The sequence below is a fragment of the Styela clava genome, chromosome 4, assembly GCF_964204865.1.
Source record: "Styela clava chromosome 4, kaStyClav1.hap1.2, whole genome shotgun sequence".
NCBI classification, from domain to species: Eukaryota; Metazoa; Chordata; class Ascidiacea; order Stolidobranchia; family Styelidae; genus Styela; species Styela clava.
Genome location: NC_135253.1, coordinates 8,835,491 through 8,852,672, shown reverse-complemented (window position 1 = coordinate 8,852,672; position 17,182 = coordinate 8,835,491). Strand labels below are relative to the sequence as shown.

The following is a 17,182-nucleotide window of genomic DNA, read 5'->3' as shown; positions in this document are numbered from 1 at the left end:
GGTTTGCTCAAAAATACTGAATTGATTCGATTTTGGTAAATAATAGCATTCGTTTTCTTTTAATATACTTTACATGGATGTTACTATTTTTTGAATATGATTTCAAAACGATCGTATTACAAAAAAGCGCTTTATTTGAATAAACGCAAGTAGAATCCGCATTTTTAGTTTTTAAGCGTCCCAAGAGGCTTGATTTTTCCCCCAACTACAGTCAACAAGGCTCGTAAACGCAACGAGCATATTATTTATTTAATCGCACCAATATTTAATAATGTGGATTGGAACAGCATTTCAGTAATCTGCTAGCAAATTTTATAATCAACTAAGGAAATATCTATATCTTTCCAAACACATGTCTCATAATCATGATTTCATCGCTCTTATCTATTTATGAATTTGTTTTATTTTTTTGCATTTTTAATGTGATACGAAGTGTATTGAAGCAAAGCATTTGTAGTGATCTGCAGGGTTTTGTTTTTTTAGCAATTCTAAACAAAACAGTCTGTTTTAAAACAAGGGCTTGTTTTAAATCACTTTTTTCTGTATCTTTCGTATTTTTCTATTGAAATCCCCTTACATCGCTGTGAAACTACGCCAAATTGTTACGTTTTGGCTAATTTCAAAAATGTAAAATAAATAAAGTTCAAAGTTATAGAAATTCATTTATTCGGTCCTATTTAAATTTTGTCTTTAACTTTTATATAGTAAATATTTGGAATCATTAACCTGAACATAAAATATAGTTTCAACTGACATTATTCTGGAACGAACCTCCACAGTTTAAAAACAATTTAAAATTGATTGTCAAGCCCTGGAGGTTTGAGCGCCTATTGGTTAGTTAACGATATTTGTAGCGTTTCAAAGGGTTTATTGCGAATAAAAAGTAATTGGCAAGTTTTTACATCCATTTTTTGTTGTTTTAGTTTTGACCTATTTAATACAAAAAAATCGAATAATATAGCCATTTTAAACAAAATAGGCAAATAAACCTCCTTGTTCAAAATCCCTAGTAATCTGCCAGTCAAATTTAAAATTAACTAGCACCAAGTTTTTGTCGTTCGAAACACAGCTTAGCACGCACATATTCTGCCTCATAATCATAATTTCAACTCTTTTATGTTTTCATGAATTTTTTTCATTTTGCGCGTTTTTTCACTTCAAGCACAAGCTTGGCCAGTGCTCTACACTGGTTGCAGAAGCAATTAGCTGTCTTACGTGTCTTACCCTGGAATTGTTTCTAATCTTACTCGAACATTAAAATTAGAACCAAGCCAAGGTGATTAAAGCACGACAATTAAACGACCTGTTGGCTACAATGACATTACAGCGTCATGCCCTCGGATTACCAAAACAAATTTATAAATAATGATCACTTGTTAGGAGAGGGATGATCAGCTAATTTCTACAACTCGGCATGCGTGCAGTGTATCTTTGATTTTGTCTGACTCATCAACCAGGCTTTGGAACTGTTCATTGTATGATATCAATACATGTATCTGAGACACCGTGTATGTCAGAAATAGACAGCATATCACAAGACCAGTGTTCCCTTCTAAGATGTGCGCGTGTGCGCGCGCACACAGATTTCAGAGGCTGCGCACACGCATAGATTTACTGCGCACATACTTATTTCGATGTAATGTAACAATGTGCTCGGCTGGCAGGTTGAGAAAGTTTGTTGTTGGCCAACTTATTACCCGGTTAGAAAGCCAAAATTTCTTCATTGGTTTTTGCACAAATATTAGTCATTTCCAAAAAAGTGCGCACACACCAAAATTTCTGCGCACACATACTACAAAAAGTTAGAGAGAACATTGCACAAGACATACAACAACTAACAAGCTAGCAACCACAAGGAAACATGCTTTCCTGTATAACCAACCACCAACTAGCGAATAAGCTTTCCTGCAGGGATGCTTGATACATACGATGAATTTAAGCGCTCCTCATTAAAAAAAATAATATAGTTACCGTTGGAAATGCATTTTCACGATTTATTGTAGACCGGTCGGTATGAAATATCCGATGTAGGCCTACGTAATTTACAAATGCAACGACATGTATACTTTTTTCGGACTTCTCGTATATATATCGTTTATTTTCAAACGATTTGCATCATTATACCAGCTGAGATTTGACACGCAACAACTCACTCCCATCTGAGTATTTCAACTTAAAGTTGCTGACACATTGCCTGCCGCAGGGGACACAGCACAGGCCACGCGTGCCCAATGTTGCATGCCATAAACTCGAACTTGACATTCGAACGTATTTGTAATCCTGTTTTTATAATGAATCTCTATAACTCACTTTGATATCAAAATAGCTCAAATCAGTGGTCAGTAATTGTATTTTTCGCTAAAAGGCTATCACTTTCATTTATTTCAAAACTTTCCGGCTCTATGTGATTCGTTTTTTTTTTCAATTCGAAATTCAAGGGTTTTGACGGTACCGGTACTGTAAGAGATAAGGTAGATTTCTTCGCCTTTCGTGTCCATACATTTGAGCATAGCTCTCTTGTTCTATCAGGAACAAAAACTAACAAACAGTGTTAATACAATACAATTTTATTTTGATCTTTCGTCTACAACACAGAACGCACACAAAAAAATAACACAGACAATTACGACGGAAAGACGGGAAATTGGGCAAAACCTAGAGAAAGGTTTATAGCAAACGCTGTAACTAGCCTTTGTGCCCATTCATCCCACTCACACATGTGGAAAAACACATCACGACAATCAAAACTAAAAAAATGAATAAATTCATAAACAGCATACATGAACACGAGAAAGTAATATTCACGGGCTACTTACTTTTACAGTTGTAAATAATTTTGGTGGGTAAAAGTGGTGAAAACTGCGGAATAAGTAGAATGAGATTTACGGTATGTGCCGAAATGCAAATCCTAATAATCACATCTAAGCAGTGGTGGGATTCAGCCGGTTCGCATCGGTTCTATAGAACCGTCTCACGGTATTTTACGAGATCAGCGAACTGGTTAGCATTACTGTCAATGTTCTGTTTGTAACAGAATCGGCTGACGAAAAATTTGAATCACACCACTGCATCTAAGTGATTAGTGTTAGCTGCTGTTTTCCATATTCTTAGTGAACAAACAAATCTAAAAACTCGAAAAATAGTCCCGGGTTCGTTTTTTTTTTAAACTTTAAGGAAATGGTTAGATTTCAGAAAGTTTTCATTTAAAAATTTATAATCTCGAGCATTTGCCTATGGTGGTCAGCCATTAAATTAACTCTTTTCAACCAGTTTTACCGTGTTTTACTAAATCAAAATTTTAGTAGGCAGACATGTCGGCTGATATCCTAAACTAACATCTTTTTATTGTCTGATCTTCGATAACTTTTATTTCTTCATGATTATCAGAAGGCGTAAGCTTTTTTTAAGGATATCACATTCCCAGATAAGTCTGTAAATAGATAACGGCCCTTAGACGTAGCTCCGATATGAAATCCATTTTTTTTTCTTTCAAGTACATTGAATAAGATTTGTTACTGTGTCCATTCCATTTACCAGGTTTCCATTCTAAATATATTGACGGTACCACGTAGATTTGCCATCAAAGTTCTAGCTAAAAGAGTATCCCATCGTTCAACACGTCCGCACCCTAAGGCGGTCAGTGATTTGACACAATATGTTAACTTTTCTGTTTCCAGTAAGGTTAGTAACACAAGCTACCGTTAGTTTTCCAGAGACTTAGTTCTCCATCTATTCTAGATATATACGTAAATCGTATTCCTACCTCCTACGTGTGACCAATGACCAATGAATGTCATTGGTGTGACATAGTAATGGGAACATTTTTACGTGTGGGAATTCGGTAATTTAGATTATTTCAGACATCGCAAAGTCAGGCTGTTTTGTATCTGCACCGCGCCTACCACTGCTGAACAGTACTGCGATATGGAGGCTCATGCGTATTCAAGTCCTCCCGCGGAACAAGACTGGAGCAACGAAGCCAAAGAAAGGATGGGGCTTTATCCACCACATTTTCACAAAGGCGCTCAAATCAGTTTGAGCACTGGCGAAATTAAATCAGTTGAAGAACTCAGCACAGAAGATTTTGAAAAATGCACGCAGTTGAGTGCAGACTTAAAGTTAGACAGTAGCACTGTGGCCAAAATTGAACATGATCAACATAGGGGTATGGTTATTCTTAGTTTTCTCGTTGGCCATGCTTTGCTGCAAATAACTGTTGAAGCGCCAATTGAACATCCTTTTTTTGTTTATGGTAAAGGCTGGTGCTCTGTTCACCCAGAAAGCTCAATGAACAAATATAATTTACGATGCCAAAAACTGATCGTTGGCGACGTTTGTGCATCATTGACAAAGAAATCCTGCAAGCCATGCACACAGTAATGCTAGTGAGTGACCAGGCACCGTTCAATCATTACTTACGGTATACTGTAATATGACCCGATATCAACTCGGCTACATTTTTCAGATTTTTTGAAGTATCTATGTCATGTTCTCGCATACTATTCAACAGTGTTAGTTTTACTGCTTAAAAATATATTTATCATGTCTTTTGTAGTATGTGGTTTCATCTGCTCATGCCTGCCAGAGTACGTATCAAATCAGCTAAAGTATTTTGTGAGCAATCCCAAAACAGCTCGGCCTCCGCTAAAGTGGATTGCAGGGAAAAGCTTTGTTAGCAGACAGATTTCTGCGCGTCCAAGAGGGTTTTTTAATAAATAGATAAAGAAATGTTGACTGAAGCGAGACAGGCCTCGAACTAACATGGCAGCTGCCCAACATTATACCTACCTATCCCCTTTCTTTATCGGTTCATTTAACACAATCTATTGAAAATTCTTGAGAGTATCAAGCAAAACATAAAATATATTTTACAATGAAAATTGCACAATTTTGCACATACAATGAGCAATGATGTGAGTAAACATTAGTCATGAATAAATCATATTTTTTTAATACCAAATAAACACTAGCAAGAAGAAAGTGGTAAAAATACTAGTACAATTAATAGTCATCATTGATTCATGTGATCAATTGACATGCTTCTTTATTTGAAACCAATTCTAATCGACAAAATAATACAAAATTTGCTTCATTTTAAAACATAAATACTGTATGTAAATGGCACAATGAAGTGAAGGCACCGTAGACAAACTCTGACGAATGGAGCTAGTAGCATTATATGACATCTGAGAATCCATGGTTGAAACTATTTTGTGTGCACAAGCTAGAAATACAAAATAAAAAAACAGTTTTTTAATATTATTGAGTTTTATTATGTAGGCCAATATTTGCCATATTATTCATAAATAGATAGAGTTGGTCTCAAGAGTCGAAATTGAAATAATCGGTATTAGAGGTGATGCATGACCAATATGTTTTTAACCAGTGCATTAACTCTTTCATCCAAGTATTACCCTATACCAAATAAGACTAAAATAGCTCATAGAACACAACTCATGAAATCTATTTTACCAAAGTAACTTACTTTTTCCCTTAATTCATTTGTCAGTTGCAGGCAAATGTCTGTAGCAACAAGAATTTTTTTCAGCCATGGTATTGGACAATCTGCTTTATGAGCTGTAGCAACTTCATAGAGTGTACCACCATGTTCCCTGAAGAGATTATAATTTGAAAGTATGATAAAGACAAAAACACTGCACAAGGTGTGTATGGCCCAGAGAGTCTATATTCAGTTCTTTATATTTTTTTTTATCAAAATTCAGAGCAACACCCAATTTGTGAGTTGATAACAGCGGTAGGCTGTGGTGGACACACCTGTGAGTTTGCACAAAACATGCGAAGCATGTGATAGTTAATGATGGCCTAGGCATCTGATTCACCATACAGAACTTCATTGGGCGCAATGCTTTTTATTGGAAGTATGCCCAAATAAATACTAATTACACACTTTTATTTACAGTACAGTGAGAAGTATCTTTTAGTTATCAACTAACTATGATAAACGTACAACATATCCGGACATGGAAGAGTAGCTTTTACTTGTAAAAAGTCAATGGAGCTTTCAAAGTCTATACTTCTCCCAAAAATTGTTTTTTCTTTACATACAAAAATGCTGTTTCAAGACTTCGATGAAACTCAACCCAGTGGAAAGATTTGGTCACACTTGCGTATAGTAACAAGATCTTGCATCAAATAGACAAATTGGAGAATTTGTAACCAGGAATTCCAATATGCATATTGCTGGATATATTGATTCATATAACATAAAAATTACTCACAATATTGCACCAACAGGATGAAAGAGTGAGGCAGGATTATTGTGTTGAGAATTCTTTGATATAGTTGTGTGGGATTGTTGCACAGTGTAGTGGGTCACAACTAGAGAATCCTCCAAAATGAAAAAGTTTACAATCGTATCACCAGGTAATGGAGGAGTGAACATTTTCTGTTGAATTAATTAATAGCAATAAACCAATCACATATAAGAAAAATCATTCATCAATTCAATTTTACAGATAGATATTTAGAAAATTGGATCAACGAGTAGCATGCGGTTTCAAATGTTAATAACTATGCTGCGAAGTATTCAGGGCTTGAACATTTCTATTCCTATCCCAATTGATCAAAGGTACTCACCACAATACCACTAGATACTAGAGCTTCAAGTGATAGTTTGCATGGTGAAAATAATCTCATTCGGCACATATTTATACTTCTATTAATTTTATCGAGTACACCAATAATATATCCTTTGCTATATTGATTCTGACCATTTCTGGAAACAAAAAAAAATGTATTATAGTGGTTCAAGCAAACCAAATAGAAAAAATATTCTAGATAATTTATACAAGATTTGAAATTACATATCAATGAAACAGGAAAGCAATCGTGTCTTTGCGGCTAACCATAGGCCTATTAGGACTTGACTTGTAAAATTATACAACCGCGTGGTATCAGTCATGATGACTGAGTCATCTATATATAGTAGTAACATTGTATTAGTGAAAGTTATCTCACCTAGAAGATTTTGGAAAAACATTTAGAGCACTTGTAGCCAGTTTCAAATGATTGATAGCATCTTGGATCTAAAAATTGATATCTTATTAATAGACATATACTGACACTGAAAAAAATATACCACCAACCAACTCAGTAATGACCTGTTACAGCATTATGATTGAAAAGTGTGAGCTTGGGTATTCATGTTTAGGCTTGCAATATACCAAAGGATATGATGAAATTCTGCAACATATTCAACATGTGTTACCTTGTCCTTTAGTCTCATGCGCTTCAGGGTACATTGTGGGATGTATGATTATCTACAATTTCCAAGAACAAAATCGTTTCACCTGCTGTAATTTCCATTGTTTATCATCCCTGAAGGTTGATTTAACTGCACTAGCTGTTTTTGTCGATTTCACCAACATTTCCATGGAACACAATGTATCTTCGTGGAATACAACTGAACCTTGTATTGCATTCACATTGCTGTACAAATATGAATGTATTGTTCTAACTTAGTGTGCCTTTTATTCATAATGATCAAATAGTATTTAGCAATTTGCTTCATGGTTTTGTACTATACAGACTAGACTATATCAAGTTAAAAACAGATCATCTTATCGAAAGAATTTTTTCAAGTTCAGCATAATGGCATAACCTATTTTTCATGTACCATTCTGCCATTCCATCAACCCATAAAGACTGGATAAACAGATAAAGGAAATACTGAAATATGTCTTTTTCTGGTTCATGCTGAACATTATTTTTGATAAGAAATAGGTTTGCAATTGAATACTCACCTACCATTGTCATGATATCGCAAAGGATATTTCGAACATGGAGAATAAAACAAGGAGATGGATGCTGATAACAAAGCATTGAGCTGACTAACAACAGAGTCTATTTCATGTTGCAATACACCAGCATGTACATTTCCTTTAACATTGGCACCTATCATACTTAATTTAAAAATATCTGTTGTCTAGCCCATGAGCTAATCTACACTATTGTTCTGTCGCATTAAAATCTTATTTATGCAAGTTCTCACTGCCTTTGTTGGAGGTTTTTGATGGATACCATGTTTTAAATTTGTAGGGATGTACGGTAGGCTACCTACTACGGTAGGCTAGGCTACTACGGTACCGATACTAATCTTCCCAATTTCGTATTGGGGAGAATACCTGAAGAATGCATTTTCGTTTGGTTGGCCGTGTTGAAACACTATTTTAAAGCCTGATTCATTGTATTTAAAGCTCGGCCATGTCCTTCTGTGTACGATTACATTTTTATCGACCCTCTTGATTTTCCATGCATTACAAGGTGAAATCTATTTGCGCGTGGGAACTGTATGCAATAGAGTAAACTATTCTGGATGGAATTTCTGCTAGTCAGTGGCTAGTGGCTAGTACCAAGTGTTTTTAATCGTTGTAACCAGTGTTCCCTCTAGGAAAATTTCACACTGCGCAAATATTGTTTTTACTGAGCAAGACTATTCTAAGGCTGAGCAGAATCCTAAATTATTTGCAAACATTGTGAAATGTAGTAATAGTAGCTTATTATGTATTATCGGAATGCGGGCAAAGCACACGTTTTACTCAAATAGCTTCTCTTTTTTTTCGTGCCTTTCCAAGGTTTATACATTTTGTCCGTGTTTGTTGTGTTTATTGCTGAATCAAGCGACAATCATCCAAAGTACAATACTTGATGTACAATCTTGACATTTTCGTTGTTGAAATAGCATTGCTTTCATCAAAATCAGAGTATGAAATTTTGCTTGTCTTATGCTCCGCATGATTTCTTCCCTGGCGACAAAGTCTATGCTTATCAAAAATTCGAAGCCGTAATTTTTGATTCACCATGAATGTGGCAATTTAGTGTGTGTTGACATGCGACTATTTATTAATTTGCGGGAAAATATTGATCAATTCAGCTTAACACGTGGTGGAACACTATCTATGTGAGGCTTAATTTCATTTGATGGGGTTTTCAAAACTTAATTTTCCTCAGCGGTCGGTATTGCGGTGAAAAAGTTCGAACAACCTCCTCTTGCTTCCACGTTTCGCTTCTGAGTTAATGCATCTAGTGCGTCAATGTGCTTTTCATGATTTAAATGGCGTTCTAAATAGTCAGATTCTTATTCCCTCCCATGATTTTCCTTTTCCAAATCACTATCAGGTGCCACTTCACGACAAACTTTGTGGATTATCACATTCCTTGACGGGGAATAGCAATAAATTTCGCAAAGTTTAGCAGTTGTTTTAGCTTATGCATACCGGTATCAAGATTGCAAATTAGTGTCGAACTTCACTGTTTTATTTAGCCCAGGGTTACCATATTTGAAAAAGCAAAATTCCGGATAGTGCATGAGTATTTTCGGCGCTCCCGAAGTATGTGAACCAAGATGGCGCACAACCTGAACCCTAACCTGGTACACATACTATGTTAAGGTTGTGCGCCATCTTGGTGCACATACTTCGTGAGCTCCGTATTTTCACGAGACCATATATATGCGCTACCGAAATGCTAAGGCTGCAAACGCTGTACGATACTCGTGCTAACGTTGATACTTGGACGATACTCATTCTAAAGCGCCAGCTACCGAAATGAAGAGTATTGTCTTCAGTCACAAGCAGAATCTCACACCAGGCGGGTGAGCACTCTCTAAATATAGCTCTAAATAAATCTCAACTTCAGAGTGGAAAATATTAATGAGAATTAGGTTGTGCCGAATTTACTTTTCTGATCATGCATATTTTTCTGAAGATCTAATTCTCTTCAATACGGCATTTACAGTTGTCTCCTGTAAATGCCACACATTTTTGCTAAGGTGTCTTTTACATAAGTGGCAATTGTGTCGGCAGTCTTGATTGTAAACTTAATCCATTTTGCTTGCAAACCACCTTTCCTCCAGTCAGAATATTGAATAATTGTAGTAAATAATTTCAGTTCATTGTGATTGCTGCCATCTGTTGCAACGCCAAAATACGCGAAATCGTTTTCTTCAAAACTTTTCAGAACAGCATCAATATAATATTACGCAAGTACTATGATGATGCCTAACAGCATGGAATGCAAGAGTGACTTCTGCGGCAGTGATTTCATCTTCGCATTTGCTTCCTGCTGTAACAAAATAATTTTCATTTTCGTTGATGCAACAGCCCTTCTTACTGCTTTGCGATGTTTTTCCGACTGCAGATGTGTGTTTAAATCACCTTTACCATTGTGCACGACAGATATATAGGTTCCTGATTTGCAAACCAAGCATTCTGCCTCATAATCATTCCAGCCTTTTCTAAAACATGGATGTTTTTCTTGCATCTCGTTAGTGAATGTGTACTTTTGTTTAGAATTATCCATTTGAAATATTATCTTTTTTTATTAACAATAAATACAACCCAACTAAAAATGCATACTCTTAAAAACAGAGTAATTCACCACCAGACTAACTGATCCAAAAGACTATAGGGACTAGCACTTTCGATCCCGAATTCCTGACTAGCTTCTTATTCAAATAAAAAAATCCACAAGTAAAGCTTTGTGGTATAAAACTTCTGTATACAGCTAACTTAACAAGGAACTAGCTGCTATTACACTTGCAGCTGCTCAACGAAACGGGTAAAACAGTCTGCGAATAATAATCAGACAGTTTTAAGTGGTAAACATCATCGATAAGGAAAACGCTCTGTTACATTAAATTCCACACAACCTCGTAGTATTAGCAGTGTGCACAGTACAATTGTAGATGCAGTAAAATTCCGGATTCCGGACTTTTGAGCATTTTTTTAAATTCTTTCCGGACGCCAAATTTAAATCTAAATTCCGGACATATCCGGAATTTTTCGGACGGTATGGCAACCCTAATTTAGCCATTCCACTTTAAAATGAATTTTCTTATTTTTAGCTTTACTTCCTTGAATAGACAATTCACTCACACGTCAGATAAAGAAAACTAGTATATTATTGGTTTTGGTTATTATGCTGATTATGAAAACAATAAAAACTTTTTTTAGTAATTTCTGGTGAAACATACTTACAACATCGCTATATAACATCCGTATCATTCAGTATAAGCTCATGGCTACGTGTGTACCAATTTAGAGATTTAAGAGCCGACAGTGCTAGCTAGCTGTTGGCTACGAGCAACCAACAAATTCCCTGTAACATACAAAGGGCACCAGCTTTGCAACATTTGATACCTATTACAATTCTTAACTTTCCCATATCTTCATCTGTTTGATTACACTACGAAGAATAACAAGATTTTGCGGGTCGACAACACGAAATTCAGAGCGCGCGATGAAAATTTTAAAAACAGACTCACGCTGGCATACAAAAATCAAGGTATTCGTGACAGACACGTGTGTGACATCACAATGACTAGTGGGTGCTCCAGAAGTATGCGCACCACGATGTCTCACAGCCTGAATCCTAACCGGTACACACATACTATGTTCAGGTTGTGCGCCATCTTAGTGAGCATACTTCAGGAGGTCTGACTAGTGTTTACAAGAATACTCGTGAAACATAAAACGAGCATTCTAGTTGAACGTTAATAAAAATGACATATGAAATATGAGCCACGATTTGAAAACGAAATGTTGCGCGAGAATGAGATTTTACTGCGCAAATGTTCTGGTGGTACTGCGCAATTGCGCAGCTTAGAGGGAACCTCGGTTGTAACAACTTTGTTTTGTTTGGAAAAGATAATCGACGCGTTTGGCGACTTAACAACTGACGATCAAAACAAGGTTTTAAAACTAATACCGAGGAAATGCAAACGAAAACAACTACAACTTGTACACAATGGACCTTTGACCGCCGAAAAATCTTCCTACACCATTCCTTCCTTTACCATTGCAAAATTTTCGGGGCTATTTTAAGAGTGCTTTTGCGAGTTGGCGCCTGTGAAATGGGGTATGTGTTTTAAACCAGTGGTTCTCAACCTTTTTCAGTTCGCAGACCGGTAAAATTTCAAAAAAAATTTCGCGGACCGGCGGACCTTCAAAATTAACCAAAAATGTCATGAACACAAAACATAATCAAAGGAATGCAATTACGACAAAAGTAGGCGGTGCAAAAGAAGACAATCCAATTCATTGAGAAATTTGCTGCTGTCTTTCTTATATTATACGTGATATTAAACGTAGTTCTAATGAAGTTTGTACAAGGCAAAATAGAGCGTTGACTTCCACGCGATTTCGTTAGCTTTGCGGGTTTCATTGCGTCGTTTGAAAGAATTTTGGCGCAGACTAGGCACATAGGAAGCGGTACTTTTTCGCTGCTGGGAGCAATAGTGAAACCTAGCTCCAAATACTTATTATAGTCCTCAATAAAATATCCCCCTCGTTTTTTGCTTGTTTCCGCATGATCCATATCAATTTTGCTGCAACTTGCATATTCGTTTCGGGGTATGTTGTAAAGTTGAAGTAGCAGTCTCTTCCTGTAAACACCACTAACTTGGTTTTCCCCGCTGGGTTTCTTTTGAAACGTGAAACGTGTTTCCTCGAAATTGAGACATACCATGAAAATAAGACCTAGCCTGAATTTTAGGAAATATTTTAATATAAGCCCTCCTCTTAAAATAAGACCTAGTCAATAACGCAAACTTTTTTTTGACCTAGTCGATATCAAGAAATCTCTTCTACACGTTTTAAATGATTGATAATCTATGTTTCGCAGTTGTTTTGAATAAAAACGTGGTATTTATAGGTAAATGGATATCGGTTTTCATACTTTATATATATATTTGAAATTATCGTAATTCTTTACTTTTGAATTTTGTTTTTGCTAAATAAAAATATAAGACATCCCCCGAAAACAAGCCCTAGTGTTATTTTTCGGAAAAATATTGAAATATAACCCAGTCTTATTTCCGGGAAAACACGGAATGTGCTATCAAACTCCTCCTTTATTACGCTAGTCGCCATTATGAGTTCATAGACTTAACGAACATCCAGTCGTTCAGGGCTTGAAATTGGCAAAGGTCATCTCACCAAGTTTGGTTGTTAGAGTCCAACACATACATGGGCAAACTAATTCAATTTGGCCCGCCTGATGGTGTTACAACCAAACTAAATCCAAATTTTGCTGTTTCAGCAAAAAATAGCTCAAGGAATTCGTTGGGATTGCGATAAAATTTAGTTTTGGCATGGGGCTTATCGTTTTTCACTTTTGCAGCACTTCAAATATTGTCCATAAATGTAACTTTCACATTTTACTTCACAGTTCCATGGTCCGCCAGTCTAGATGGGCAAAATTGTTGGCCCCCGGTCTGAAAACCTTGCCCACCCCTGGTCCAACAGTTAGACGAATAACGGTACTACGAATCAATAAGAATCAGAAAAAAAAAACACAAAACTAACGGACATGCCGTCAATACTCTGTATTTTGCAATTTGTTTATAATATATTAATATTGGAAAATATTGGGCGGACCGGCAGCAAGGTTGCTGCGGACCGGCGGTTGAGAACCACTGTTTTAAACCATCATTATGATTCATCGCATACAACAATCTGTTTTTTAAAAGTACCGGTAAAAAATTTTAAGTCAGTCTATCACAGCTATTTCTACACTAATTTTTTATTACTGCAATTAAATTAATACTCCTATTATAACAGAGTGATCATTGAATTATCTGATTTATATTTAAGTTTCCGAAACACAACTGAAAAATGACGAATAGAGTTCAAAAACGCGAAAACGAGGTTATGTTTACGACTACGCTTGAAAATCTGTCGGAGTGGGAAAAGTGTTTGAGCGGACGCGAAAAGGGAGCATTGTTACGTCACTTTTTGCATCTTGCTGATTGGCCAATGTCACGAAGTGAACAAGAAAGTCGATGCTCGGGGAAAGATCCATGAACTTCAACCTTTATTAGCGATAGATTTTGTCACTGTTTTACCTGGAGAACTCATTGTGTGTCAGTTTGTTTGTAGTGGGCAATCGAGAAAACATTCAAATAAGGTAAATTATGGAATGCACTTTGCAAGAAAAGTCATTGGATCCATTTTGGTGACGAGACAGGTGGTGGTGACAGCTCCCTCTTTATCAGCCCCTCAACAAAGTCCCTTAACATCCCCTCATGTCATTTTGTTCCTCATACATACATGCACAGAACTTCCTCCAGTGCAGTGCCAGGTTTCATTCTCAAAATCGAATAGAAAAAAAAAACAAGCCAACCAATTTTTTTAAAGATTATGTACCCCTCCCCCTCTTCAAAACATATATCGGTACTCCTGAAGTATGCGCACCAAGATGTCGCACAATCTGAGCCATAACCTGGTACACAACCTGAGTTCAGGTTGTGCGCCTTCTTGGTGCGCATACTTCAGGAGGTCCCATATCTCTCTCATAGCCACATGGTTTAAACTAGATGATACAATAAAAAATAGTCATGAACGAAATTGTGTAAAAGCAAACATTTATCTACAGTCGTAATCTTTCAAGTATTTGTTCTAAAACGCGGCTAAATTGTGCTCCTGAGTTACATGGGCGAAGGGGATCACGCAGAACTCGAAATGCCCTCTTCCAGCACAGAAAATGCAGTTTTCTCACGATCTCGTTGATCCAGTTCCATTCTGCCAGTATCCACTCGCGAGATCAAGCGTTGAAAAATATTTGGCTCCAACCAATGTTCCGATAACTTCTTTTATGTGTGGCAGGCTATACGCGTCCTTCACAGTGACTGCATTCAAGGCCCTATAGTCCACACAGAAACTCCACTTCCCATCCTTCTTAGGGACAAGCACGATCGGAACATTGTACGGGCTCACGCTAGATCGGATGACTCCAGAAGATAGCATCTCATTTACCTCTTTCTCTGCAATTTTCGCTTTGCAAATCCCATTTGGTATGGATCACGTTTAACAGGCTGTGCAAATCTTGTTACTATTCGATGTTTTGCTATTGATGTCCTTCTCATGGGTCTTCCAGGCTTAGCAAAGGTGTCTTGGTAATTGATTAGCAGTGACTGAAGCTGGTTTTGCTCATCTTCATTAAATGTTCCACTTCGGATTATAACGGCTCGAGGTGCTCAGGCAAACTTTCCCTCACTTCAGGATCAGAGTTAGACATTTTAGCAATTTGGTAAACCTCCCCCCTTAGGTGAACTATTCCCACTAAGGTACCCGCCTCGACATGCACCGGTTCCTGGCTCATGTTGACCATACAAATCGGGATTCTAACGCTACAGGGATCCACCACTGAAGGTAACACACTTAACCTCAAATTCGCAAACCGGTCACTAAAATTACAGCCAGCCTCAACCACCGCACACACACTGGGACCTCTATCATTACACCAGGGCTCACTCAGCCTACCAAAAATGACTTTTCTGGACCAAGGGGGAATAATTTCGTTTCCATTTACCACAACTCTACAACTGGGAACACAAAGTGGTTTTCTAACAAGGGAAACATTTTACCCGCAATGTCAAGTTCACCTAAACGCGACTCAAGCGTACAGTCATGTTCGACAAAATAAACCATGCCCAAAATCCACTGAGCGACCTTAATGCTAGCTACTACTATGGATTGTTCAACACAAACATGGTCAATGCACAATTTCGCCATTAAACGACCAAAAACGCAGAAGCCTCAGCAACCCTTCTGATCGCTACAAAACATGGCTCTAATTTGGACAAATTTCTGCCCATGCATTCATAAAAACTAGAATCAATTAACGTAAAGGAAGAACCAGAAGCAACAAGGAAATCAAATTGAAAGTTTAACTTTGGTTCAGCAACCCAACTAGGAACAGGATAAAATGGTTTGAAGTTTTTGACATCATATTGGTCCATACAAATGTTCGAGCAAGTGGGCGCAGCGATAAATGTGGACCTCATAGTCGCTGTTGGGAGTTTAAATCTACAGGAGCGGCTTCAATATTTCTTGTACCATGGGGGCAAGCTTGACCAAAATGTCCGGGATTATTGCAACGTGGGCAGGGACGATGTGGACAACTATCACGGTAGTGGCAAAAAACACCACATGTATAACATGCTCCACGTAAACGAGGACGACGATTATTACTAGTGACTTGACTTTGATCTTGGTGAACATCCCTTTCCAAATTGCCCATGCGGTCAGACAACCTAGCCATGTTAAATGAATTTTTCCGTTCAACTATCCCCAAAGATGCTTCTAAAGAAGAACCAAACTTACATTCTAATTCCCGAAAATTTGCCTTAAAGTGTTTAACTTCAGCAAAAATGTGGGTATGTTTTGCCTGAGACACCGTCCGTGAAGTCGCCGGGTTGATAATGGTTCCGTTGAACTATTCGTCCGATCTAGAATTTGTTTCATTCTCGTGATTGTCAGAACCTTCCGAGTTGCCATCAATGTCTTCCGCCAAATCCGTCGCAGTGCTCGCCATTGTCACAGATAGGTTTTTATTCTGTGTGTTGCAAGAATCAGAAGACTCAGATTCCGCATTTGTGGTTTATTATGAGGCAGCTTCACAGTTAAAAACACTTAAAACAGAGAACACCGGAAAACACGTTCGACACCCAAGGACCCAACCCAGCCGAGTGAAGAAGAGAGTGAAGCTTTTTCCCCCCTACGACTCGATGGTGGTCGGAGTCTTACAGTAACCGGACCCGGATGAAGTATATCCAAATTAAGGGTCCTCGAAAAGAATATTAGCAAATATAAAAAGATAAACTGAACCAAAATACACGGATATTAAAATTCGTGACACTACAGCATCACCATTTTACGTCAACGAGTGTTTTTTATTTCATATTTTTGTAGGAAAAGCACTGTTGTGATACACATACCAAAGCCATGCACACCATCCTATCAATTCTGGAAATGTCCTTTTGATCGTATTTTTTCAGATACACTTTAGACTACAGCATGGCGATGTCCGCTACGTTCCTATTAAAATTACGATGCTCTCTATGTCCCTACTATATGGCTATGTCCCTACTAACATGGCTATGTCCCTACTAAAATGGCTATGTCCGCTATACCCCTACTGAAATGGCCATGTCCGCTATGTTCCTACTAAATTGACTATGTCCCTACTAAAATGGCTATGTCCTTACTAAAATGGCTATGTCCCTACTAAAATGACTATGTCCGCTTTTTGCCTACTAAAATGGCCATGTCGGCTATGTTCCTACTAAAATGGCTATGTCTCTACTAAAATGGCCATTTCTCTTTTAAAAGCTCGTTCCCGATATGTTACTACTAAAATGGCTATGTCCATTTCGATCGGA

General features: G+C 37.4%; 2 protein-coding genes across 2 annotated transcripts; one reads left to right on the top strand and one right to left on the bottom strand.

Annotated features, from left to right (window-relative positions):
* The first annotated feature begins 3,803 nt into the window (after positions 1 to 3,803).
* Positions 3,804 to 4,554, top strand: LOC120325881 (ataxin-1-like). Its single transcript, XM_039392058.2, has one exon. It carries the CDS (start codon positions 3,925 to 3,927, stop codon positions 4,378 to 4,380), a length of 456 nt encoding a protein of 151 aa, XP_039247992.1. The 5' UTR covers positions 3,804 to 3,924; the 3' UTR covers positions 4,381 to 4,554.
* A 289-nt stretch (positions 4,555 to 4,843) lies between these two features.
* Positions 4,844 to 10,677, bottom strand: LOC120326592 (protein rogdi homolog). Its single transcript, XM_078111990.1, has 8 exons — positions 8,107 to 10,677; positions 7,764 to 8,076; positions 7,311 to 7,449; positions 6,979 to 7,046; positions 6,598 to 6,736; positions 6,240 to 6,406; positions 5,486 to 5,612; positions 4,844 to 5,224 (listed from the first exon to the last, which is right to left on the bottom strand). The coding sequence occupies exons 2-8, from the start codon at positions 7,919 to 7,921 to the stop codon at positions 5,207 to 5,209; spliced, it is 816 nt and encodes a 271-aa protein (XP_077968116.1). The 5' UTR covers positions 7,922 to 8,076; positions 8,107 to 10,677; the 3' UTR covers positions 4,844 to 5,206.
* Between the last annotated feature and the right edge of the window lie 6,505 nt (positions 10,678 to 17,182).

Bases quoted from the DNA above. Each gene is read 5' to 3' on its own strand.
- LOC120325881 (XM_039392058.2), top strand. From the start codon at position 3,925: ATGGAGGCTCATGCGTATTCAAGTCCTCCCGCGGAACAAGACTGGAGC.
- LOC120326592 (XM_078111990.1), bottom strand. From the start codon at position 7,921: ATGATAGGTGCCAATGTTAAAGGAAATGTACATGCTGGTGTATTGCAA. The intron at 7,047-7,310 runs GTGAAACGATTT...ATCAATTTTTAG, and splicing joins AACAATGGAAATTACAGCAG to ATCCAAGATGCTATCAATCA. The intron at 6,737-6,978 runs GTGAGATAACTT...TTTTGTTTCCAG, and splicing joins GTTTTTCCAAAATCTTCTAG to AAATGGTCAGAATCAATATA.